The sequence below is a fragment of the Pygoscelis adeliae genome, unplaced genomic scaffold (assembly GCF_000699105.1).
Source record: "Pygoscelis adeliae isolate BGI_AS28 unplaced genomic scaffold, ASM69910v1 Scaffold186, whole genome shotgun sequence".
NCBI classification, from domain to species: domain Eukaryota; kingdom Metazoa; phylum Chordata; class Aves; order Sphenisciformes; family Spheniscidae; genus Pygoscelis; species Pygoscelis adeliae.
In genome coordinates this window covers 10,770,958-10,795,308 of record NW_008825071.1, presented here as the reverse complement: position 1 = coordinate 10,795,308, position 24,351 = coordinate 10,770,958, and the positions used below count along the sequence as shown (strand labels likewise).

At 40.5% G+C, this 24,351-nt stretch overlaps 1 protein-coding gene across 2 annotated transcripts in view; it reads left to right on the top strand.

Annotated features, from left to right (window-relative positions):
* Positions 1 to 24,351, top strand: part of KIAA0319 (KIAA0319 ortholog) — a 33,910-nt gene that overhangs the window by 4,898 nt on the left and 4,661 nt on the right. Inside the window, exons 2-16 of one of the 2 annotated variants that reach the window (XM_009326516.1) lie at positions 4,230 to 4,413; positions 6,667 to 6,765; positions 7,430 to 7,527; positions 7,902 to 7,989; positions 8,561 to 8,653; positions 9,285 to 9,417; positions 11,268 to 11,496; positions 13,405 to 13,528; positions 14,898 to 15,030; positions 15,883 to 16,031; positions 18,448 to 18,599; positions 19,727 to 19,865; positions 21,126 to 21,285; positions 22,628 to 22,770; positions 24,143 to 24,265. In XM_009326516.1, coding sequence (XP_009324791.1) covers positions 4,230 to 4,413; positions 6,667 to 6,765; positions 7,430 to 7,527; positions 7,902 to 7,989; positions 8,561 to 8,653; positions 9,285 to 9,417; positions 11,268 to 11,496; positions 13,405 to 13,528; positions 14,898 to 15,030; positions 15,883 to 16,031; positions 18,448 to 18,599; positions 19,727 to 19,865; positions 21,126 to 21,285; positions 22,628 to 22,770; positions 24,143 to 24,265 — 2,047 coding nt within the window. Of the gene's footprint in view, positions 1 to 4,229; positions 4,414 to 6,660; positions 6,766 to 7,429; positions 7,528 to 7,901; positions 7,990 to 8,560; positions 8,654 to 9,284; positions 9,418 to 11,267; positions 11,497 to 13,404; positions 13,529 to 14,897; positions 15,031 to 15,882; positions 16,032 to 18,447; positions 18,600 to 19,726; positions 19,866 to 21,125; positions 21,286 to 22,627; positions 22,771 to 24,142; positions 24,266 to 24,351 lie in introns of both variants that reach the window. The other variant, XM_009326517.1, reaches the window with a different exon arrangement.

The window sequence follows — 24,351 nt, the reverse complement described above, 5'->3', positions numbered from 1 at the left end:
ATGTTTCTTTGGAAATAAAATTTTTTTATTAAGGAAATCTTAAGTTTTTATACTGGATTAAAAATGCTGAGACATCTCCAAATAGTTTTCTCACTCGTATATGATCCAAACTACCTCTGAAACTGTGGTCTTTTTGTATAGGTTATGAAAATGTGAAGGTCTTAAAACCATTTTTGCTAATAACTTCAGTGAAATACCCTCTGTTTATTGCATGTTATACAATATTTTCCTATCCTCCACTTAATTCTGCCACAGCAATTCTACAGCTCTGTTCCTAGATCCATCCTGACGTACTCCCTTCTGCAGCTTCCAAAGAAAGCTGTTTTGACAAGCAAGACAGAGCAGGGTGGCAAAAATGCAGTTCCCTCCCTTCACAGTAGTCAGCAGGATGCAGTGTCCTCAGGTGCAGTGTTCTTTGGGCAAGGACCTGGAGAGAGATTTTAAACTGAGATCAACCAAACACAGGCCTCTGGAGTCTGTGCCCCGGGAGCATGCTTGTTATAAATGCAGTCAGGTGTAGGGGGTTTCTGTATGTGACTTGGGATAGAGCATATCGGGTTTGTCAGTTAACTGAATAACCTGGCTTTTGGCTTTACATCAGAGTTCAGAGAGATCTTATGGACTGTCACCCTCTAGCAGCTCAATAACGTGAATACATTTAGAAATCTGTACAGAGTAAATGCTGTCAAGCTGCCCAAAACAGAAATCTGCAGTGCTGCCCATCCTTGAGGTGAAATACCTGTGAAGTATTAATTGTCTTTTTAAAAATTCCATTTAACTGATGATCTGTTAAGCAAGGTGAGGTTTTTCAGGTCTTAGATTCCTGCTACTACTATGTTGATGATGCTGTGTTTCAAACATTTATTCAATAGGTTAGGCCTGACTTGATTCTTGAGTTTATTGCATTTGCAGGACTAATGGTGCAGTCAAAATGCATAAAGCTCTGCCTAAGAAAGCTTAAGATGGCTAACAGAATATATATGATGAAGAGCCTCTTAATGTCTGACTGGTATGCCTTCAGAATTGATATTTAAGAGTTAGAATGAAGTGGAATATCAGAGATGTTCATATTTTAGCTTTGTTTCGGTTTTGAGGCCTGTGAATGCTGAACAGTCCTGTTTGGTTAAAAATGCATTGACTTGATCCCTAGGGGATGTATAAGACCCCTGAAAGATGTTTTGATACTTAGTTTTACCTGTCAAAAACGTTTATTTCTTTCTTGAAGTCTGCACTCTACACAATTAGTAGAGGTCATACTTGCTTGAAATCATTAGACAGATAACTGAATCTAGAGGAGGAGGGAGAAGCAGACCAGTGAAAGAGCAGAGTTTCACTGCTGACAGAGCTGTTCTCCATAAGGTTTTCCAGATAAATGAGAGAGAGCAAATGGTACTGCAGTTATGTAGTAGTCGTATGGGCAGAAGAAACACTGCTGGGGAAGCAGTCGTATAAAACACAACACTAGCAGCCCTTAACTCACCAGAGTCGTGATCAGTTGTCTTTAGGAGTACTTGAGGAAGACGCTTCCTTGAGGGGGAAAGGTGGGTTGCCTTGGAGGATCAGGATGGAGGAAGGCAACGTAGTTGGGCTTGTCCTTCCCATTGATGGGGAGAAAAGAAAGCACCCAATCTGTGGGGTCAGCCAGGAATCAGAAGTGGGGAAGGATCCCCCTTGGCATGATGCTGTTGCCTGCATTGCAACTTTGAGCTTCCCCAGGGAACTGCATGACTATTTTTTTCCTTTTGGATTATGGAGGTGTTCTTGTTTTCACTTTGGAATTCTCAAGAGGTTTGCACTCAAATCAAACCCCAAGAACTGAAGGACACAGGCCATGGTTGGTGTGTTTATTTTGTAACAAGCAGTAGTGGCTGTACAGGTGTGTAAAAGCAAACAAAAAAACCACAAAGTCCATATGAACAGAACTGCCTACCCTACTCACTCCCAGAAAGAGTCCTTCTTTTCTTTCCTTTTCCTTTCAGTTCCCAAGCTGGAATTTAGGTTAATCTTGCCTTCCATGTCTGCTCCAGCGTCTCCCTCAGTAATAGTTTCTGCCTGAGAGTTCAATTTCTGATACTGCCCCTGCCCCAATTACCTGCTGCCTGCTAATGTTCTTAGTTTAAGCTATCTTTTTGGCTGTGACACTGCTTCAGATGTGACAGTGCTACAGGGCACCTTTTTTGACTACAGAGTCTTGCCTAGGCTTGCTGACTGAAGAGATGTTTGGTGCCATTGCAGAAGAGAGTGTCCCAGGAAAGGTATGTTTGAGGTGATTTTGTCCCTATCTGTCCTACAAAGCCAGGAGGGCTGCTTCTCAGCTGATAGATTGGCAAAGGGCCAGGAGAGGAGAAAAGCCAAAGGAAGCTCAGAAAAGTAAATAAGTATGGTAAAGATCATCTTTTTGGAAGATGTGGGATGGAGTTGAGTACGTAAAGAAGAGCTGTCTGGAGGAAAGGCCTTTTGTCAAGGTATGAGGCAGGATGGGCTTGAGGCTCTCCCTGTGCACGATAACGTTGTCAAGGGTGAGATTCCAGCTGAGGGTCTAGGGTTGGTATGCTGAAGGCACTACTTTAGGGGAGCTGCAGTCCCTGATCCTGCTGTCAGTGTCCCAACTGCTCAGAGAGATCTTCTATCTGCATATTGAGCAGAGCTGGAGGTGTGGCCACAAAAGTGCTTGCATTGTCTGTGTTATGCAGATGCAGCTCTTGGTGTGGTCCTCAGCATCCTCGCAGGGTAGGCAGCCACAGTCCCCAACACTGCTGTCACTGTCCCAGCTGCACAGGGATCTTTTCTCTCTGTCCTTGTTGAAGGCAGAGATGGAGTTGCAGATCACTTCCATGCTCTCTGTTTCCTCACAGGCTGGGAAGCAACAGTCCCTGGCATTGCTTTCGTGTTCCCAGCTGCACAGGGAGCTTTTCCTCCTGTCCACATCCAAGGCAGAGCTGCTCTGATTTCCTAGGGAGGCAACAGACTGCAGAGTGAAAGCGGAGCACCGGAAATATGAAGAGAAGCTGAGAGCTGGGACTATTCAGCCTTGAGCAGAGAGGGTTCAGGGGGACCTTTCCAATGTGTATAAATAACTGTGGCAGGAGTGAAGAAGGTGGAGCCAGGCTCTTTTCAGTGTTGTCCAGTGGCAGGACAAGAGGCAATGGACACAAACTGAAATACAAGGAATTCTATTTAAACACTAAAAAACATCTTTTTCTTTTTTCCTGTGAGGACGGTCAAACACTGGAACAGGTTTTCCAGAGAGGCTGTGGATTCTCTGTCCTTGGAGATATTCAAAACCTGACTGGACATGGTCCTTAGCAGCCTGCTGTAGCTGACCCTGCTTTGAGGAGGGGGGTGGGACTAGGCTATTTCCAGAGGTCCCTGCCCACCTCAGCCATTATGTGATTTGTGTGTGCATTTTATCAACCTTCATAATCCTATTCTGCAGTTAATAGAGTTTGTACAAATAACAGCAGTATGTTATGTCTTCATGTGCCACACACAGTAGCCATAATTGGCAAATGCTTTTCTCTGGATGTTAGGTCAGAAATAAGTCTTGAGAACGTAAGGAAAAACTGTCAGCCCATTGAGACTAATGTGTTGCCGGAAGGTGATGGGGCCGCAGAGAGGGGCAAGGCTAACACGGTGCTGAGTTATTTCTGCAAAACTTGCCATGTCCTTTGCTGTAGTTCTGATTTACTAACAAAGTGGGGCAGTGAGAAGAACACTGCTTGGTGACTGAAGTAGAGAGATTTGGGGTATTTTATTAGTGGTGAGGAAATAAGAAGGCATGAGCAAGTTCTGGTCTGAGCAGATATAGTAAGAGGCAAGGATTCTGTTATGTTTGTGTGTGTACAGCATGAAGACAACAATATTCAACACAGACTTTCTGTCATTGGCTTTTAAAGGCTTATGACTATATTTAGACCCGTCCTACTGTTCTTTATTATTTTGAGAACCGATAGCCTTAGTTGTATTCCAGGTTACCTCATTTTGATGACCATAGCCTACACTGTTCTGCATCTGAAACTTGGAAAATGATTAGCATTTCTTACAGAGCCTGATGGGGGGGGGGGAACAATCCTCCTTTGATAGATATTCTGTATATGAATAAAACCTCCTAGTAACATAATCAGTAGGCTTACCCTACATGCTATTTAAAAAACCAGCATCACTCTAAATCTAGAAATGTGAAAAATGGCTCACTTATGACAACTCTCTCCTTATAATTCATTTTTCAGGCTGCTACACCTTCCCCTTCTTCAGACAAACTGGATTTTTCCCCAGGTGTGTCAGAGGAAACCCAGACTCCCACAGTGGCCCCAGAGAATGTCACTGAAGGTGCGATCATGCTACTTCCTGCTAATACTGTGCCATCTGAGCCCATGCAACAATTCACACCAACTGCTACTGCTGCTAAAGCAGGTAATGTTTCAACATAGCTGGAGACCTGAGGGGTACCTGCAGGTTGGACAGTGGGCGGGGATGGCTTTACTACTGTCAGGCTTCCAACCTGTTGTTAGTTATGAGCTCACTCTTATCCAAATCTAACATCGTCCCACTTTAAGCCTGTAGACCTACAGTAACGCTGCAAGCTCCAGACCCCTTAGCAAGTTACTTCTGAGACAAAACTCTGACCAAGTCCATCATTAATGGGAAATTATAACTCAAGCAAATACAGCAAAGTAAAAAGCAGAGATTAAGAATCTTTTTTTAAATGGGCTAATTTGTATACTTGATGAGAAATACCTGAGGCTTTCTGGAGTTTCAGAATAGTCTCTTCTAGTCATACCATTATTTTTGTGTGACTCTTCAGAACATTGCTCCCTCTCAGAAACTCTTCAGTAGGGTTCCCACTATGTATAGTTGTCAGATATCATGCAGCAACATAGGTGGAACCTGAGGAAGCTCAGCCCTTAATAGGGGAGAAGCCTAGCCCTTAGGAGGTGGAGAACATGGCCTCCTCATCCTGGGGAAAAAAAGTTTTGCTCTAATTTCAAAGTTGTGAGGAAGCCTATCAGACTTCCAGCTGCAGAGCAAAAGTTTTTATTTTGAAAAGGACATGTTTTTAACCACTATGTCCTCTGTGGTTGTGTTAAGTTCTGTGTATGTTAGAGTATCTCCTTTCTCCTGCTGGATTTCCTGCTTCCCTGTGTACCCTGGCAAAGGGTTAGAAGGGCCACAAGAAGCAGAGAAGCACAGATGTGTGTTCTTCTGCACTCCTGATGTACTGAGGGATCTGGAGAGCTAAGCCCTTTGCTTCCTGGTACAGCAGGTCTTGTTTGGGACATTCTTGACACCCTCTGCCAAACTGCAACCTGGCAGCCAGAATAGTGGTTAGGAAGTAACAGGAAGAGATGACCTACAAGAGAATCCCTCTCCGAGGCAATGGATCATCATTACCATTGAGTGTTGACTAGGCAGCTCCTCCTCCTCCTTCACAGGAGGAGGTTGAAGAGGACTCAAAAAGGATCTTGGAAGAAGAAGCTGAAGGGAAGGTTGTGATGAATCTCACCATAAGTACTGCTTTGTGCAAGGATTGCCTCAAGTTTGTGTGTTCTCAGCCCTACTGTCTTGGCAGTCTTGAAGACAGTCCCTCCTCGCCTTTGGTCATCACCCTCATCTAGCCATTTTATTCTCATCTCATGTGGAGGTCAAAGTACAAACATCCACCTCTCTGGTGTCTAGGGCAACTCCCATGAGCAATTATGAAGCCTTGGGTGCATTTAAGTAGCAGTGACAGAAAGTGTGCTGTCAATGTGGCCTCTTCACTTCATCCATTTTTAGACCTGTGAGCTGCCACTGCTGAGTAGCCTCTTTCTCATCTATTCAGAGTTCAACGTTTAAACACTAGTGAATGTTGCCTTTGGAGAACCTTTGTTCTGTGTGTTCCTAATATTAAAAGGAAGACATTTAAAACCTTTGAAATATAGGTCTATGGGAACCTTTCCTGAAGTTGTATTTCGGTATGTTTCTGTTGGGGGCTGGATTTGTGGACTTTGGCATTTTTGGAACAGGAAAGAGTTTTCACAGATGAGAACTGGGAGGGTGTTCCTGGATGGCAAATAGATTGAATGTGCAGTTCAGCTACAAAATAACACCTTTGCCCTGCTATACAAGTAGATTTTTTTAGAAGGGACACCTTGCTGGACATGGAGGTGTGTCTCACAAGTGCCCCACAAACATGGAAGTAATACTTCTTGGTGAAAGAAGGCGTGATATTAGAGTTCTAGTATGGACTATGTTACTTTATTTAATGAGGCTTGTTCTGGTGCAGATGGCTTTTTTGTCTTCTGTAATTGCGTATTTTGTAATTCCTGCACTTCCATCCAATTACTAAGAAAAATGCATAATTCTTTATGCAGAGCAATGTTACCTGTGATATACAGGAATAATCAGAATGCTTTTCTCTAAAACAGAAGTAGGGGAAATAACACTTCATATTTGGGGAAGAAGAAAAATTTTGGTTTGGTAAAAGGTGAAGGAGCCATAGTCATGATTATAATAGATTATTATTTGATTATGTATTGAGGAATTTTTTTTTTTACTTATCCTTGCCTATTCACTGTAGAGTTTGTCAAATTTTACTTAATACATTACAAATAATATTTGAAGATACTAAATTTATATCCATCCCATCTGTTAAAACATAATGTACTTGTTCTGTCTTAGATACAGTAAAAGAACTTACTGTGTCCGCTGGAGATAACATACAAGTGATGCTACCCAAAAATGAGGTTGAGCTGAATGCCTTTGTCGTCCCACCTCCGCCTACAGGTGAGTTGAATGGCCTTGGCATACAAGGAGATGCACACACTACCAACCTGTAAATGCAGACAAGTCCTGAGTTATGTGAACATCTGCACCTCAGGATATAAACCATCTTTCTAATCTACTACTACCTTTTTTGTGGCTCCAACTGCAGAGAGGATTTCCTCCTTTGGATTTCAGAGAATTTTTTTTAAAGTGGCTTTTATTTTCAGAACCTGAACTCATTAGACAGATGGTTCAATAGAAGGCCTGTAGTTTCTACCAAAAGATGATGTGGCCCAGGTTGTAGCATCTTGTTTTAAAGCAGAGGAGGAGAAAAGTAGGTTCTGAATGCAACGCTTACCTTAAAACTACCAGCTTCTGAACTGCGGCAGCAAAGAACACATTTCATAGGTAACTATGTAAAATGCATTCACTTCACATGAAGTTGGTTTTTGTGAAGAAGTCAATTATTTGTGAAGTTCGTTACATCCTTGCTGCTTTACCAAGTTACAACACACTGTGGAAGTTTAACACGTATTCATACTGCTTCATTTTGCAGGCTTAAAGAGTAGCAGTCATGATTTCCTACTGTAGCATTTTATCTGACGGATGGTGAACTTGATTTTTTTGTTTCCTGGGCTTATCATGAAGGCAAAGCTGATTACTCTTATGCTGTTATTGCTCTTAGAAACAGTGTACACCTATGAGTGGAGCTTAATCAGTCACCCTTCTGACTATGGTGGTGAAATGGAGCGCAGGCACAGCCAGACCTTGAAGCTCTCTCATGTAAGTGAGCTGTAAGTTCAGGCTCATTGTGTTTGTGCAGTCCTTTCACAGGAATCTAACCTGTGGGGAAGGGCACTTTGATTCAAGGAGTTCGAATGACTGCTGGAGTCTCTTCACTTGCATGTATCACCAAATCTTTGCTAGATTAGAAGTGTCTTTTTTAGAGTGCTCTAATAATTTTCTAAGATAGAGTAAAAATTCCTAAGTGTTTGCTTTGTATTGCCCACTTCTGGGCAGTGCCTTTTGTGTATGTATTTATAAAAGGAGCGCTAGATATCCAGATTTTTCTCTGTTTACAATATGATTGGCAGACTTATGCGTACTGCTTTTGTATAACTGGACATGTAACCCAATTTGTTCTGTGTTTGTCTCAGTTATCGGTGGGACTTTATGCCTTCAAAGTGACGGTTTCTGGTGAAAATGCCTTTGGTGAAGGTTTTGTAAATGTCACGGTCAAACCAGGTAAATCAGTTGGCTAAAAAAATGAAATTAATTTCTTCAACACAAGTAGTTGTACAACATGCTTATCTAATAGTCTGTCAGTTACTGTCTGTCAAGGACATCTGGTAGTCCAGTCATGCAGAGATGTTTCATATCTTGGTGTCTATAAAGCATTTTAAAGAAGTAGAGTTAAGGATCTTGTTCACTGTGTTTAAGTGCTCTCTGGTCTTGTACCCTCCTGAGGCAGGGCCTGAGATAGCATCATGCCACCTTTTATGGTCACATTCTTCAGTACAGCTAGGAACAGCAATTAGGTGCTGAACTGGCTCTAGCTGAAAGTTAACAGTGTTCAGGTCTAATCTAAATTATACCAGTTAGAAGTGGCTGCAGTGGAAGACTTGCATCAGTGCACTGCTCTTCAGTAACTGTTTCTCTCCCTTGTCCAAAAAGGACAGCAGATGCTGCAAAGCTGTCAATCCTAGATTTAAATCACTGGGGACTATTGATCTGTAGAGCTAACAAATTAGTTTTGCCTGGGCTGTAACTATTTTTTTTTTCTCCTTCCCCCCCCCCCTCCCCCCCCTTCTCACAGCAGTCAGAGTTAACCAGCTGCCTGTTGCTGTTGCTTCACCCAAAGTACAAGAAGTTTCTTTACCTACAACTTCGACCTTCATTGATGGCAGTCGTATGTACTGGACCATCCTGTGCTTATATCCTGTATTTATAATACACAGTTACAACATTATGGTTTGTCAATTACAAGTGAAATTCCTTCTTCTTACTCTACTCAGAACTTCCCTGAGTCATGATTTATTTTGGGGATTTGAGTCTGGTTATAAATTACTTTAACAAATAAAAAAAGTGATAAAATACAGCCTTCCACTTGGGGATTGAGATGCAGTGTGTTGGAGGCTGCTGCATCCAAACAGCAGCTAATCTTACAGCTTCTTCCTGTCCTTCCCAGAAGGCCTCTGTGCCAGTACAGCTGGGGTCATGGTACAGAGCTGTCAGGTAGGGTATGATGAGATACCATAATTAAGTTCATAATTACTGAGAACAGACAAGTTGGAATGTGCAGAGTCTGAGACTGGTTTTTATTTGTGTGTGTGTGTGAAGAATTTTTTGTTTGTTTAGATAAACCATACCAAAGTTAACTTGGAATCTGTGGTTTAACAGCTATGGTACATGAACCCTGTTCGAATATGCTTGGACAGATACTTGTAGATAACCAGTTAGGGATCAGTGCATGAAAGACTTTAGTATTAATTCCAGCAATTGCTACAAGAAACTAATATGTTTTTCTTTAATGAATGTAGAAAGTATAGATGATATGAAGATCGTGAGTTACCACTGGGAGGAAATTAAAGGTCCTTTGCGAGAGCAGAAGGCATCTGCTGACACACCTGTCTTGCACTTGTCTAACCTTGTTCCTGGAAACTACACTTTCAGGTACCTGCACAGATGCTTTCCTTTGGGGTTTTAACTATTTCTGTGATGTCAGCTGTTTCTCTCTATGCTCACATGTACCTCCTCAAACAAAAAACTTCATTTTTCTTCTGCATGCTGTTACCCTTCATTTTGCACAGTGGAGAGACATAGGGAGCAGTTTTATTAAAAAGTGCTTGCAGTGATTTTGTGATACTGGTATCACAAACTTTACAGCACCAAGTTATGCAAAACAAGGTATCAGAAATTAAATGCCTCCTACTCCCAGCAAATAATAACTGTGACAGAACTTTTTTTTTTTTTTTTTTTACCCCAGCTTAGAAGTTGGCAAGTGTCCTGAGATGAAACTCTGCAGTCAGGCTGTGAAAGTCATCCCCTGAAGGGTGGTGGCAGACAGAACAATATTGAGAGACTGATCCTCGCAAGGCACTGTTGTGTGTTGATTTTAATGTCATTCTGTTCTTCATAAAAGCCTTTGCCTTGCTACCATTTTCCTCCATTTATGCATTGCTGAAGCTGGATTTTGTCCAGACAATGGAAGCAATGTTTGTGGTTCTGGGTGCTTTCATTAAAATCAGAGTTCATTTTCTGAACTTTTTAACTTAAAGTCTAGACTGCACGGAGGCAGACTTCCCACTAACCCAGCCTGGGTTATTTGGCTGCCAGTGCGTAACAGCCTGCCAGTCAATATATTATGTATCACTGTAGCATCAGCAGAATGTTGAAACCAGCGTACATATACATTAAAAGTGTTGCTTTGCATAAGCTTCACCAAAAATTGCATAGCTTCAACTTCCATTCTGTGTTCTTTACCGGAATTGTTCCGTATTGTACAGTGGCAGAAATGAGTGTAGGATTTTTTTCTGTATTAAAAAAGGCAGAGCTTGCTTACAAGCAGTCCTTTAAGTGTGTTCCAAACCCTAGGGAATATTAAGAAATCACTTGCTGTATCTGTGCACCTTTGGGGGAGGCTGAGGTACTTGAACAATAGAGCAGTGTGTTCAAGCTTACAGGATATTAGCTGGTCAACGAAATCCAGTGTTCCTGATACACGTGGATGTGCAGCCACTGCAAAAGTATGTGTTCCCTAATGACAGGATTAATGAGCAATAGTTTTGTTCCCACTCAGGGAAGGCTTCAAGAGTGGTTCCCTTCCATGTGGTCAGCTGTATGCAGTTTTCACAACAGAGGTGAATTAAGATTGCCACACTGTGGAGGGCAGTCTCTCATCACTTTCAGGTGTCTGCAGCAGTCTCATTTTAAGATGTTTTGTCATTGTTTTTCCAAGAGCCAATAGTGTTTTTGTTAAACCCTGTACTTTTTCAGTTTTGTGACTTGACATCTTAAAAAAATCTGAGCTGATATTAAGCTCCATTAAAATCAGTAATAGTGTGCCACAAAGAAATAAGAAGTTAGGAACTGCTACTGCAGAGCTTCTGAACATCCAGAGTAGTTTTGGATGTAGGTGTTAACAGGGACTGTTCACTATGGCTGATGAATTAAATCCCTGTTTTTTACTGCCTAAATATTTAAAAAAATGTGCAGTGAAATGTGTTTGAAATTGTTGAAGTTGCCATTGACTGCAGGGAACTGCTATTCTGGGATCCAGAATAGCTAGGCTTTTTTTTTTCCTTCCCCCTAAAGGTTGAAAGCTGTGTTTGAAAACAGTCGTCTGAATTTCTTTCCTACCTTAGTTGAGGGTATGTGTTTCTGAAGCAGGAGTTCGTATAATCTAATCAGTGGCTCTGTTTTAGGTGGTGTTTGAAAAAGTGCCAGAAAAAGTTAACCTTTGAACTTAGGACTTGGCAGAAGTCCATCTTAACAGATTTTCAATATTGTTTTTCCTGTTGTAGACTCACAGTGATTGATTCAGATGGAGCAGCCAACTCCACCATTGCATCTCTGACTGTCAACAAACCAGTGGATTACCCACCTATTGCCAATGCGGGACCTAATCAGGCAGTCACCTTGCCCCAGAACTTCATCACGCTGAATGGAAACCAGAGCAGTGATGACCATGAAATTGTCAGCTATGAGTGGTCCCTCAGTCCCAAAAGCAAAGGCAAGGTTGTAGCAATGCAGGTATGTCTATTTCTCCTTGCATAGATTGAAAAGCTCTTTTATCTTTGCCTCTAACATGAACAAACACTAAGTAACTACTCAGAAGCACTGAAATATCTAGAGTGCCCTTACTCTTTTTTTGGTGGGTTTTTTTTGTTTGTTTGTTCCTTGCTGATGTATTCAGCTCTTGTTTTAGATACTACTTTTAATTCCTTTTCATCTTTTTTTTTTTTTTTTTAATTCCTTTTGGCATTTTTTTATTCCTTCTTTTTTTTTCCGTGGTGGTTTGGAAAGACTTCGAGTTCACAATGTCTATCCTTGGACCCTAGAGCCTGCTACACAGGTTTCTATTTTCTGAGACACTGGACATGCTGAAAACTGTTTTTAGGAGAATGTGGGGGTAGTCAGGGTTTTCTTGTAACACTTTCTCCTGAAGAAAGTAGGACTCAAACAGAAACTTAATTTTCTGAGTGAAAGATGACAAGACTTTTGGCAGTGTTATGCAGCCGTGCTCTGTGGTGGGTTTTTTATGCTCACTAAAACATGGGTTTCCTATGAAGGCTAGCTGAATTTATTCTTTTATTTTCATGGCTGTGGTGTTTTTGTTTTTTTTTTTAACTTGAAGTTAGTAAAAAATTTTTTTTTTAACTAAAGTTAGTAAAAAATTTTCAGTGGACTTGCTCAGTAAGTTGGAGATTCTTGTAGCTCTGTAGGCAGTTGAGGTAATTAATGAAGCCGGCTGAAACTCAGAAGCCATTTTTTAAGAGACATGATTTCTGCTATGTTGCAAATGCTTTAGACTTTCAGAATTGGAAAGAGATCATTTTGTAGATTTGTTTAGGAAAGGAGTAATATTGATGTAAGCATATACTGTAGAGGCAATTACAAAACTATGAAAGGGCATGTAGCACAATGGCTTATTTTTGTTCATTTACCGAGACAAACACTTTCCAAAAGCATCCATGCAACCTGAACATGTAGTTTTTAAGAGCTGTTCAATGTTAAAGCAACCTTCCTGAAAGAAGGGAATGACTGCTTGAGATATCGAATGGATTCATTGGATATTTAATGTGGAAATGCAAGAGCATTTTACAATTTCTTTTCAAGACCCTTGTAATCTTGTCCCTAAAGCTGAGGATGCTGGTCTCAGGTGTGTTACGTGGTATCCATGGTTAGAGTGTAATGTAACAAGTACCTCTGCTGCTTAGTTAATCATTTATCAAGTTCCTTAGTTCTCATTATGTTCTTTATCCAAAAAAAAAACCCTAATTGCAATTGTGATTTGTTACTCCTCATATAAGAGATGCCACAAATGTTCATTTTATTAGCAAAAGGACCTATAGCTGGGCCCAGTCATTTTATGAGCTTATACAGATATCAACTAATACTGCTGGAAGAGTATACTTAGGACAGAGTTGTTTTGTTTAATATGTTTTTTCCATAAGCCTATCTGGCTGGGATCAAGTCAAGCTTGGTTTTGTGTTTAACAATTTTTATAAATACTGTATTAAAGAATGTAATGATATTTGTTTTTAAAATATCTCTAAGGAAATGGAATAAGCTGTAGTAATTTCCATCAGTGTTTAATTTCCTAATTGAGAAAGTTAGTGTCCCATGTGTTTCACAATTACTGTTGTTCAGAAATAATTCAGCAGTTATACAACATATGAAATTAAAAGGCTTATAGTCTATAGATATTTCTCTGGGTTGGTAGGGACAGTTGCAATAGTGAATACATTACGTCTGTCTGTGCATCAAACTTTAAGTCTCCTCTTTGTCTACAAGGTGCTTAAACTACTTGCTCAAACACTGTATTTATGAATTGAAACAAATTTTACTTTTTCTTCGCATTTGCTCTGTAAGACCTTTCATAATCCGTGAGCATTTCTGTTTTATCTCATGCTCTCTGTCTTTATAAATGCCATGCAGGGAGTGCGGACACCGTACCTCCAGTTATCTGCAATGCAGGAAGGAGATTATACGTTTCAGCTGACTGTCACAGACTCTGCAAGGCAACGGTCCACAGCTGAGGTCACACTGATTGTACAGCCTGGTAAGTCAGCTGCAGGCATGTCTGGGTCACTCAGGGGTGGGCCAGCCTGATGCCTTAGCACTGTCCTCAAATGCCTCATCTCCCTGCATTGCACCACTGAGATGGCAGTCTGAATGTCTGGTATCCCTGCATCAAGGACTCTTCCACCTCCATTTTCTGTCAAAGCAAACAAAGTGTAGGATCACCACCTGGACTTTCTATGATTCTGAGGGCTCACACTGGCCTGATTATGTAAGGCAACCTGCACAGAGATGTGTTTGAGTGTACTTCTAAAACCTAAAATGTAGCTCCTGAGTTTAATATCCTACGAAGTCTGATTCGCAGAGCTGTTCAGGGTATCAGAGTGCTTTGCTCAATTTTCTTATTGTTTTGCAGTTCTCTTTCAAGAATCCTTGTGTGATCTGAATTCTCACTAGAATTGCATTGCACTTTCTAGGGAAAAGTGTCAAGCAAGGAATTGTCAAAAGCTGCATCTTTCACACGTTTGTTTAGGTTTGGGAGCTGAGTGATGAATGGGCCCAAATGGTCCAGGCCTCATGAGATTTTTTTTATGCTTTCTTTTTTTGTAACGGGTTTGCCTATTACATCCAAACTGGCCTTTTCTGTCCATCTGAAGGTCTCACATTCCACCATGGGGCAATTTTTTGTTGTCATCTTGTTGCTTATTATACATCTTTTTGTAGATGACCCCTTCTGGGAAAACTTTACAGCGGGCATTTACGGCAGAAATCAAGAACATGAATTGGAAGTACAGCATGTGATGGTGCCTTTTAGACCCGTTATAGTGTGGAAGTAGAAAGATGCTATTGCTGAAGTCAGGTCTAAGGGTAAATAAATATCCAGGAAAATGGTAGCATTGCCAGTTTTACTGGGCAGAGGTTGAAAACAGAATAATAGGTTATATGTTTCTGCACTAAATCCTCAAAGGCTCTAAACTAGCATGAACTTAGTGGCGTCATGCTGACCTTAAGCAGCAGAAAACCTGGGCCAGTATCTTCTTCGAGGGCAAAGAACCATATATGTGTGGGTGGTTTTGAAAGGGATGCAGTGATGGAACCAGGAGAATACCTCGCCACTCTTGTTATAAAGCATTTCATACAATGCATGGTGCAAAATTTTTGGAGTGTGACTGTGCCTTCAGATATGACCGTGAAAAAGGGAAGTACTTGCTATGGGATTTGGCTTGTTGCAGAGCTGGTCTCTCCCACCTAATATTTCCTGCTGGCTTGTGCGCGTTATACTTGTGATTTGTACCTTTGAGCCAATATATCAAATTAGTAATACAATATTCCGTGTAAAATCTTCCCTCTGATTGGTAATCCTTGCCAGTGACTACCTAGCAAATATTGTACACTAAATATTTTTACAGAAAACAACAGTCCTCCAGTAGCAGTGGCTGGCCCTGACAAGGAATTGACCTTCCCAGTAGAAAGTACTACACTGGATGGAAGCAAAAGCCAAGATGACCAAGGCATTGTCTTCTACCATTGGGAGAATATCAGGTATCTAGAGGTTTTACTAATCTCTAGTAAAATAGAGAGCAAAGTGAAAGTGATCGGGTGCCAGAGCCTCTTATGCAATTGTGTTGGGTGATGCACTGTTTGAGAACTGTTTGAGGATCTTCCTGCTCAGGTGTTAATAGGGTAAGAGACAGGAATTTTAAGTTCAACTTGGAAAGCTTAGACAATCTCTGCCTGTGTTTTGCAATGCATCATTTTGAGGCCTACTGTTAGAAAGTTAAGAGAAAATGACAGGAACTTCCATGTCTCCTGTTAAAAAGCGAGAAACAGGCTTGGGTGCCCTCCTATAATGTACAGTTTTCCCATCAGTGCTTAGAACTAGGGTTTCTCAGTCACTTGTTTGTTAAATAATAAAGCAAATTGACAAGCACTCTTGAACGATGATTGAAAATGTTTTACAAAAGTTTGTAATTGTATGTTTATGTGCAAAACTAATTGATCCTTAATAAAAGTGCAAGGTATTTGCCTATGCAACTGTCATACCTATGGTACAGGAAGAGGTTTGCTGGCACCCTGTACATGTTGTGAGTGGCTCTTAGAGCAACAGTGTTTGCATGTTCCCATGAAATAGTACAGTGAGGAGGTTGAACTTCTGGGGTACATTTTCTACTCTTCTAATAACTGGGTATATGATGCTTGGGTGCTTTGAATGTCTTAAATGTATTTATGAATTCTCTGAACTAAACTCATGTCTCATATAGTTCTTTAACCATCAGTGCTTATAGTGGTGGTAGAACTACAATAGACATAAAAGCAAATGGCATGAGCGATGCTGCTGAAAGAACAGTTTTGGCTGTCTGTGCAGGATTATTTTTCTGAGATGTTTTGTTTCAGTGGACCAAGCTCTGTACAGATGGAAAACGGTGACAAAGCAATAGCAACTGTGACTGGTCTTCAGGTTGGTACCTATCGCTTCAGGCTGACCGTGAAAGACCAACAGGGCTTAAGCAGTGCATCTGTGCTATCTATTACTGTGAAGGAAGGTAAGCCTAGTTGCTGCTTCTTAGGATATGGTAGGCAACTTGCCAGTTAACTCAGTCGCTGACAGAATGTAAAGGAAATCAGAGCAGGACGGGATAACGTGTTTCTTGTCATATTTCAAGGGTATTCAAGAAGAGTTACTGCTATTTTGTGGTAAAGTAGTATTGTGAGTGACTGGTAGAATTAACTTTGCTTACTGCAAGCTTTTAAAGCTAAATATATGCAGACTTAGTTGCAATAAAAGTGCTCCAAAATACTATTTTTGACCATGGTATGTCTACTTCATTAAGAGGATATGTTTTTATTTTATTCTCAAAGTTAAGTTTTGAGCAGAAAAGCAATTCTACTGTGGGTTTTAAGTAACATCCAAGAAGTGAGGTCTCAGAGTATACCGGTTTCCACTTAAAAACTTAACAGTAAAAGACCTGTATTTATTTTGGTTTTTTGATACAGATACACCACAGTTGCTGTGGTGGTTTTTTAATTATTTTTTTTTTCCCAAAAAATGCATGCTGTAGAAGAGGCTTTAGGATAATAATACCTATGGTGTGAGATCATAGAATCATAGAATCATTTAGGTTGGAAAAGACCTTTAAGATCATCGAGTCCAACCGTAAACCTAGCACTGCCACCACTAAACCATGGTCCTAAGCACCATGTCTACATGTCTTTTAAATACCTCCAAGGATGGTGACTCAACCACTTCCCTGAGCAGCTTGGTCCGATGCTTGACAATCCTTTCAGTGAAGAAATTTTTCCTAATATCCAGTCTAAACCTCCCCTGGTGCAACTTGAGGCTGTTTTCTCTTGTCCTATTGCTTGTTACTTGGGAGAAGAGACTGACACCCACCTCGCTACAACCTCCTTTCAGGTAGTTGTAGAGAGCAATGAGGTCTCCCCTGAGCCTCCTGTTCTCCAGGCTAAACAACCCCAGTTCCCTCAGCTGTTCCTCATAAGACCTGTTCTCTAGAACCTTCACCAGCTTTGTTGCTTTTCTGACATAGGTACTGTAAGGTAGTCCTGACAGATTTCATAGCTTTGACTTACGTTGCATCCTCAAGATTTGCAGGTGATGATAATCCAACCATCTTTTGCCTCATGTTGTTTCTTAGGGAGTGATTTTTAGCAATGTCCGTGGGCCTATGCCTCCTTTTAAAGAAGGTGGCGTAATACATTTCAAATCTTCTTTGGTCCAGAGTTTGGCTTTCTGTTGCATACCTTGTTTTTTGAGGAGAGCAATGCACTCTGGCTCTGCAAGTATGGTACCTATATACCATTTATGAAATGATAGTAGAGTTGCATTAGACTCTTAGCTGCTGACGTTCTTGAAAACAGTGCAGCCTTGTTTCTTTTTCACTTGATATCACTGCAGAATGAATGAGTCTTGGAGAAGAAGCTGGACTCAGTTTTACCCATGTGCATCATTGGTTGAACTGTTTTAGAGTTTCAGTTATGTGTTTAGTCAGAAACACATGGCAACAGCTCTGCCCAAAAGTGTCTCATGGTCTCATTCATGCTGTGAAGTGTAGCCACAGTATGTAGTGACTACAGTCACAGGTTCAATATTAAAAATACTCAGTGCTCCAATAGCCAAGTTTAGTCAACTGGTTTATTTGGAAGAGACAAGATCATCACTTGTATCACAGAGAACTCTATGCTGTTCTAAAGAACAGAGTTACAGCCAATGCCCTGGGGATCTGCCCAAAATTGAATTATTTATGTCCAACCTAATATGCAGACCAGCGAGGTATTTCACTCAGCCTCACAGCTTCCCGGAGCTCTGTCTTATCAGTTGTGTTCTAAAAAAGTCAGTGATGTCTGGTTTCTGGAAAGAGAATGTGTTCATGTTTCTTCAGTGTTTTTTTGGCCGTACTCCCAATGCATGCCTTAATTTCACTGCTAACGGTAAGCAAAAAGCATTCAGGAGCTGGGTTGACTCTAAGTTGCCTGATTACACTTTGCCTAAATACAGGCACTGTAAAGATACAAGACCTTACACAAGCTTCTATTAGGTAATAAGTGATTTCTCAGGACGAGAAGAGCCCAGCATGGTGTTTTCATGCTGGGCTGTGTTTCTAAGTAGGCAGAAAATATTTTTGCTTGACTGAGGAGATCTGACACTTAAGTTACTGTGAGGCTGTAAATAGAGTACCCCACGATGCTTTTTGAAAAAGATCTTTTTGGATGGTACCTCTTACTGGTATCTTCCTCATGGTGCAGCTCTGCTCTTGTCAGGTTGTAATAATCCCAGAGCCAAATTCTGTATACCCACTCATCCTTTCCCTGTACCTTTGACACAAGATTCTCTTGTTACTGCTTGTAATTGTGAGGTAAAGAATTGCAGTGTGGGTGTATTGATAATGACATGTCACATTTTGCATGTTTTGAAAGCAAATCCTCCACTATTTTTATGGCTAGAAAACAACAGTCCACCCCGGGCACATGCTGGTGGGAAGCATGTTCTAGTGCTTCCAAATAACTCTGTTACCTTGGATGGCTCAAGGTCTGCTGATGACCAGGGAATTGTGTCGTATTTGTGGATTCGGGATGGTCAAAGCCCAGCAGCTGGGGTAAGTTTCTTGACGGTTGTAACGAGTCAAATTCGGCTCTTGTTATGGATGTAGCATCACTGCAGCAGGGCAAGCAGATACGACTCATAAGATGCTATGAGGCAGGATGTCTGTTTCTGGTTTGTCTCCCCTGCTCTCTCTAATGCTTTGGTTCAAGGGGTATTTTCAGTACAGCTATAGAATATGGTAGCTAAATAAGAGGACTGCAGCAGTGTGGACTTAGTTGGGAAAGACAGAAGAATGAAGTTGTGTCTCTTAAAGAGTAATTGGTGATAGTACCAAGCTAATGTATTTGAGAGAAAAATAATCTGAAATCCAGATATTCCAAAGGAGGAAGGGTCTGAGAGAGCAAGAAGTACCAATAAAGACTAAGGAATCACGTCTGGTACCAGATGAGGCAAAACTTGCAGTTTAAGATAAAAATGGTGTTTGGCGCTAGGTGTATAGATACCTTGCCTGGCAGACCACGGTGAATAGCTCGGGTCATTAGGGCAGTGGATTCTGCTCTCCAAGTGGGGACAGACAGCAGAAGTACCTCGTGATAAACTGAAGTGTGTATATCAGCTACTAAAACTGTGGTAACTTCTGCGTATCCACACAAAGTGCTATGGACAGCTCTTCGCAGTCAGGAAGATAGTGGCAAATCAGCAAGAAATGGGAGAGGAGAAACAGCAAAATGATAACAAAGCTTCTAGAAGCAATTCACATGAGGGTATGAGAAGAATTGAAGGGGCTTAGCTTAAATGCAGCTGACAGAGATGATAGTTGGAAATATATGAACTCCAAGGAAGGGAAACAATTTGGCAGTTAAGAAGGCAGAACTAAGGATACTGGAGTAAAATTGAGAAATAATAATGTAACTGTCTCAGATTTTCAAGCAGATGAGTACTTAGAATGTCAGCTGTTCTGTCTTTTTTTTTTTTTCCAGTTAAAATATCCATACTGTGCAGACATCCTCATTAACTGCCACTTCCAAATTTGTATTACTCTGCTATAAACTGTGGGTAGGTCACATTTGTCCCAAAAGCCAAAGCAAGAACTCACCCTGTCATACCAGATACCTGACTTGGTAGTCACAGGTGCAGTGTTCTCTGAGGGTATAATCATCCCATTACCACCTTTTGCAGGATGTGATCGATGGCTCAGACCACGAGGCAGTACTGCAGCTAACTAATCTGGTGGAAGGAACCTATACTTTTCACTTGAAAGTGATGGATGCTAAAGGAGAGTCTGATATTGATTCAGCAACTGTTGAAGTGCGGCCTGGTATGACAATTAAAAGGTCATCGATACGTTGTGAATACCTCATCTTTGTTCTCCTTTTCACTTATTTATTTCAGCGTTGACAAGATTCTCTGAAGTTAAAACACAAAGCAAATAGGTCTCTCTTTTCCTACCTTCTTATTGTTCTCTCAATAGGCCTGAGTGTTAGAAGAAGACATGTCAGGATTCTTAACTACCAATTACATCATTGCCTTATTGGGAGCATAAATAAATAAAAATCATACCTCCTAGTTAATATTTTCATTAGGTTTTTGTTGCTTTTCATTCATTGTAGGTTTTTGTTTCTTTTTTCTGGTTGTTAATCAGTTTGGCCAATGGAAAGAGATGGGAGCTGAGCATTAAGTTTAGGTTACAAATGCTGCAATTGTGTTTGATGGTTGAAAATGTGTGTGTTGTCCTTGTTTTCCATCTTTCTTCCTGAAGGACGGAAACAAACCTCAAAGAATTTCAGGGTTTTTAAAATTGTCTTTTCATGGTTTGATATTGCTCATACAGAGACTTGTTTTCAAATGCAGGATAAATGACTATGTGATGGAAGCATAAGTTGATGTTTCAGGAAGTGAGTCTGAAATCTTGGGTCTGTCAGAGATTTCTTGTTTGTCTGTTTCCTGGGCAATGATTTTATTTCTGTTCCTCACTTTATTGTTGAATGTAGTCACAATAATTGGCTCAGGATTCTCATTGGATGTCTGTGAAGCTTGTTTTGTTTGCAAGGCACTCTAGAAGTTCAAGTATTATTTAACAGAACCCTCAGTTTTTGAAGGTAAACTTATTTGATATTTCTCAAATTGACCATCCTCATTTAGACTTGCTCACACAGTCTTGCATGCTACCATATGAGTCCATCTTTGCCTTCCTTTTCCTGGGTGGTGGCCAGTAGTAGATAACTAGCAGGGACCTTAAGAATTAGACTCACCTAGTGCTTACCTCAAGATGGCAGCGTTTAGGGGAACAGAAGTTGCTATTCTGCGCAGAAGTGTGTTAACACTGAACTGAAGTGCTTTCTTTCAACTGATGAGCTGGGTTGCTCTCTTAGGACCCACCAGGTTTGTTTCACAGGGAATGTGAAAATGTAGGCTAAGCACTTTTCTAAGAATGAAAAAGGGTTGGGTTATAAGGGATACAGGTCTTATGCAGGAAAATGTCGTATTAATAAATACTTTTGAGTACTGCATGTTGTCTTCAGTTGGTACTGAAATACTTGCCAGGCTCTGAAAGAATAGCATGTTCTTCTTTTGTCAGATCCCAAAAGGAGTGGTCTAGTGGAGCTGATTCTGCAAGTTGGAGTGGGACAGCTGAGTGAGCAGCAGAAGGACACCCTGGTGAGACAGCTGGCTGTATTGCTGAATGTTTTGGATTCAGATATCAAAGTTCAGAAGATACAAGCCTATTCAGATATAAGGTACAAAGATACCCTGCTGTTCCAGGAAGATTTGTGATTTTCATTGACTCTTTCACAGCTCGTAATTAGTTGCAAAATAGTCTTTTCTAAGGCGACAAAAACAATGCTATAACTCTCAACAGTATATACTTTAAAAGGTTAATTTCCTCTGCTGTGGTAGAAAATTGATGAAGTAAGCTCTCTGGAGGCTCAGAACTGAAGTGTTTTGTTGTTTTGTTGTTTTTTTTTAAATTCTCTGTGTAGTTTTTCTTATTTATTCCTTTAAAGAAAGCTCATGCATATGTTTCAGTGTCTTTGTTCCATACAGTGCTGCTATTTTTCCCAAATGCTGGATGGAGTGAGACAGACAGACTTTCTCAGTGAAGCAAGTATTGTATTTCAAAACAAGGTTCCAGCTGTCTCTGATCAAACCTGTTTTATTCCCCTTTTCTTCTACTTCCTCTCTAAGGTTTTGATATTCTAGGTATTTTATAAACTTTTTCCCAGGTAACTGGTGACGAAAATCCATTTTTTTAGAGAAAACTATACAGTGGATACTCCTAAGTGTAGTATCTTACTCTGAAGTCGAAATACCCCCGTCTACTTGGTGTAGAGGGCTAGAGATGGCTGTGTGTACCCAGAGAAACTTCTCAGTATGATTGGTAGAACCTGTTGACATGAGTTATCTTTAAATTACTTCTTATTAACTACTTGGTAATTTAAAACCCATTTTGGTGTTTATTTAGGTCTCAGGGAACCTCTTAAAATTAAAAAACAAACAGTTTGGAAAATCTAGCACTTATTGCTATGATATTTTTAATCACAGCTTCCAATTACTGTTTTTCAGATAAAGATGTTCCCTGAAGTGTCTGATACAGGATGAGATCAACACCATCCAACTTAAAAAGGCGGGGGGGAGGAGGGAAGGAGAGGAGTACTCCCACATGAAGTTCTCCGACTCCCTTGCTTCTGATCTTTTCCTCCTCTCAAATTCAGTTCCCTAAAGTTACTCAAACTGCTTCAGGGTGCTTTGTGACAGGTTCTAGATGAGAGTGGGGAAAGCAAATGTATACATACTTCTCTTTAAAGCGAGAGTCAGGAAGACCAAGGAGGGAATTACATTTGCTGTTGTCCTCACTTTTCTTCTGTGAAACTGAGAAACCAGAGAACTGCTGGTGCTCCCAGCTCAGAACGAAGTCCATGGTGTTTGGATGGAGTTGACTGATGCATGGACAGAGTTCCCTAATCTTTATCAGTGGTGACATTTGCTTTCCAGAAACAAACAAAACCACTTTTGTCAGGCATTCAGTTTACAGCCTTTGATCTTTGACAGCAGTCATGACCTTAGCTGTTCTTTCTGCAGCACCGCAGTTGTGTTCTACGTGCAGAACGGGCATCCTTCCAAGGTGATCAAGGCATCGGATGTCTCGCGAACTCTGCATGTGCAGCTTTTGAAAGAGAAGGCTGACTTTCTGCTTTTTAAAGTCCTGCGGGTTGACACGGCCGGTATGTTTTGGATCGTGCTTGCTCATGTCAGAACTTTGCAGGCATTTGGCTAACACAGCACCTGGAAACAGTGCATGAAGGCCTTCTGTCTACCATCTGGTGCCATCTAGCTTTCTGAAAGATATTGTTGAAGACAATACTTAAAATGCTTGTTCATTTGTGGTAGACTGGTGCCAGTTACTTGTGTTCTTTTAAAAGACATCATCTGTAACAGCAGGAAAAAGCACATCTTAATCTGGTCTGCATCAGGAAGGCCTGGGGAATGAGGATAAAGATACCCCACTCATACCATCTTTTGTTGGAAGATGGGCAAAACTTAATATAGCCATAATATAGAATGTTTCATGTCTCTGGTTCCTTTCAAGGCTTTTAGTGTTCAGTAATAGGCTTGTACTGTAACTTGGTTTTGTCTGTCTGTATCAGGCAAAATGGTCAGGTGATGACTGTGTTATAACCTAGTCTTCTAATATTTCCAATGTAGACAGGCCGCTGGGATATCTTATAATGAACTTTTTCTTTTCCCCAAAAAGATGGTTGAACTTCTAAGACTATTTCAAACTTCACTAGTAATGTGAACCCTTTATGATACTCAGATATTACAGATACGACTTCTCCATAATTTAAAATCAGGACATAATGATCCAAATGCAAACAAAGTGAGCAAGCTCTGACAATAAAATAGTCATTGATTCTGTAGTAAATTCTGTCTTTGTTTACCTGTTGAAAATGACTGTTGTTCTATTGTAAATGTAGTTGGATTACCAAAATGCTTAGGTGTTACTTGAAAATACACATTAACATTTTTCTTGACATAGCAAATCTGCTACTCTAAGTTTTAAGGGGAATAACTTTTTATTTTAGTCTGATACAACACATTGATCTAGCAATAACTACTACTATAAGCGTATGAGGTATGTAAATATTCAGGCCTCAGATGCTGTAATTCAGTTTTGAAATACTGAAATACACTCTAGTTTATTGATATGATATTTGTCTTCTAGTACCTGAGAATGCTGATATTCCTCAATTCTCAGGTACTTTAGAAGGTCTTACAAATATGTCATAAAGAAAGGAGCCGATCTGAATTCCACTACTTCAACTCATCTTTATTTCTGGTTAGAATAAACTGTTCTTGACTTGCATACAATTTCAATATTGTATGCATAAGATACATTCTTATCTTTCTCTTCACAGCCAGCAGTCTGCTGAACTGTAAATCTATTTAAGACATAGCACCAAAGGAAAGGGAGATTTAAACATTCTGATATTTTTATGAACTAGATGCTTTACCACCAATCTAGTCTCACAGTAAGAGGATGCATGACAAGTTGTCCATTTACACAACTGACCCTATGTTTGGTTTTGTTCTTAGCCTGTCTTTTAAAATGCTCTGGACATGGACACTGTGACCCCATAACAAAGCGCTGCATTTGCTACCAGCTGTGGATGGAAAACTTGATTCATCGTTATCTAAATGATGGAGAGAGTAATTGTGGTGAGTTCAGGTGTTGTGGGATGTATTTCAAGAATAACTCATCATCTTGTGAGACTGTTGATTATTTGCTGTCAGAATGGGGAGTA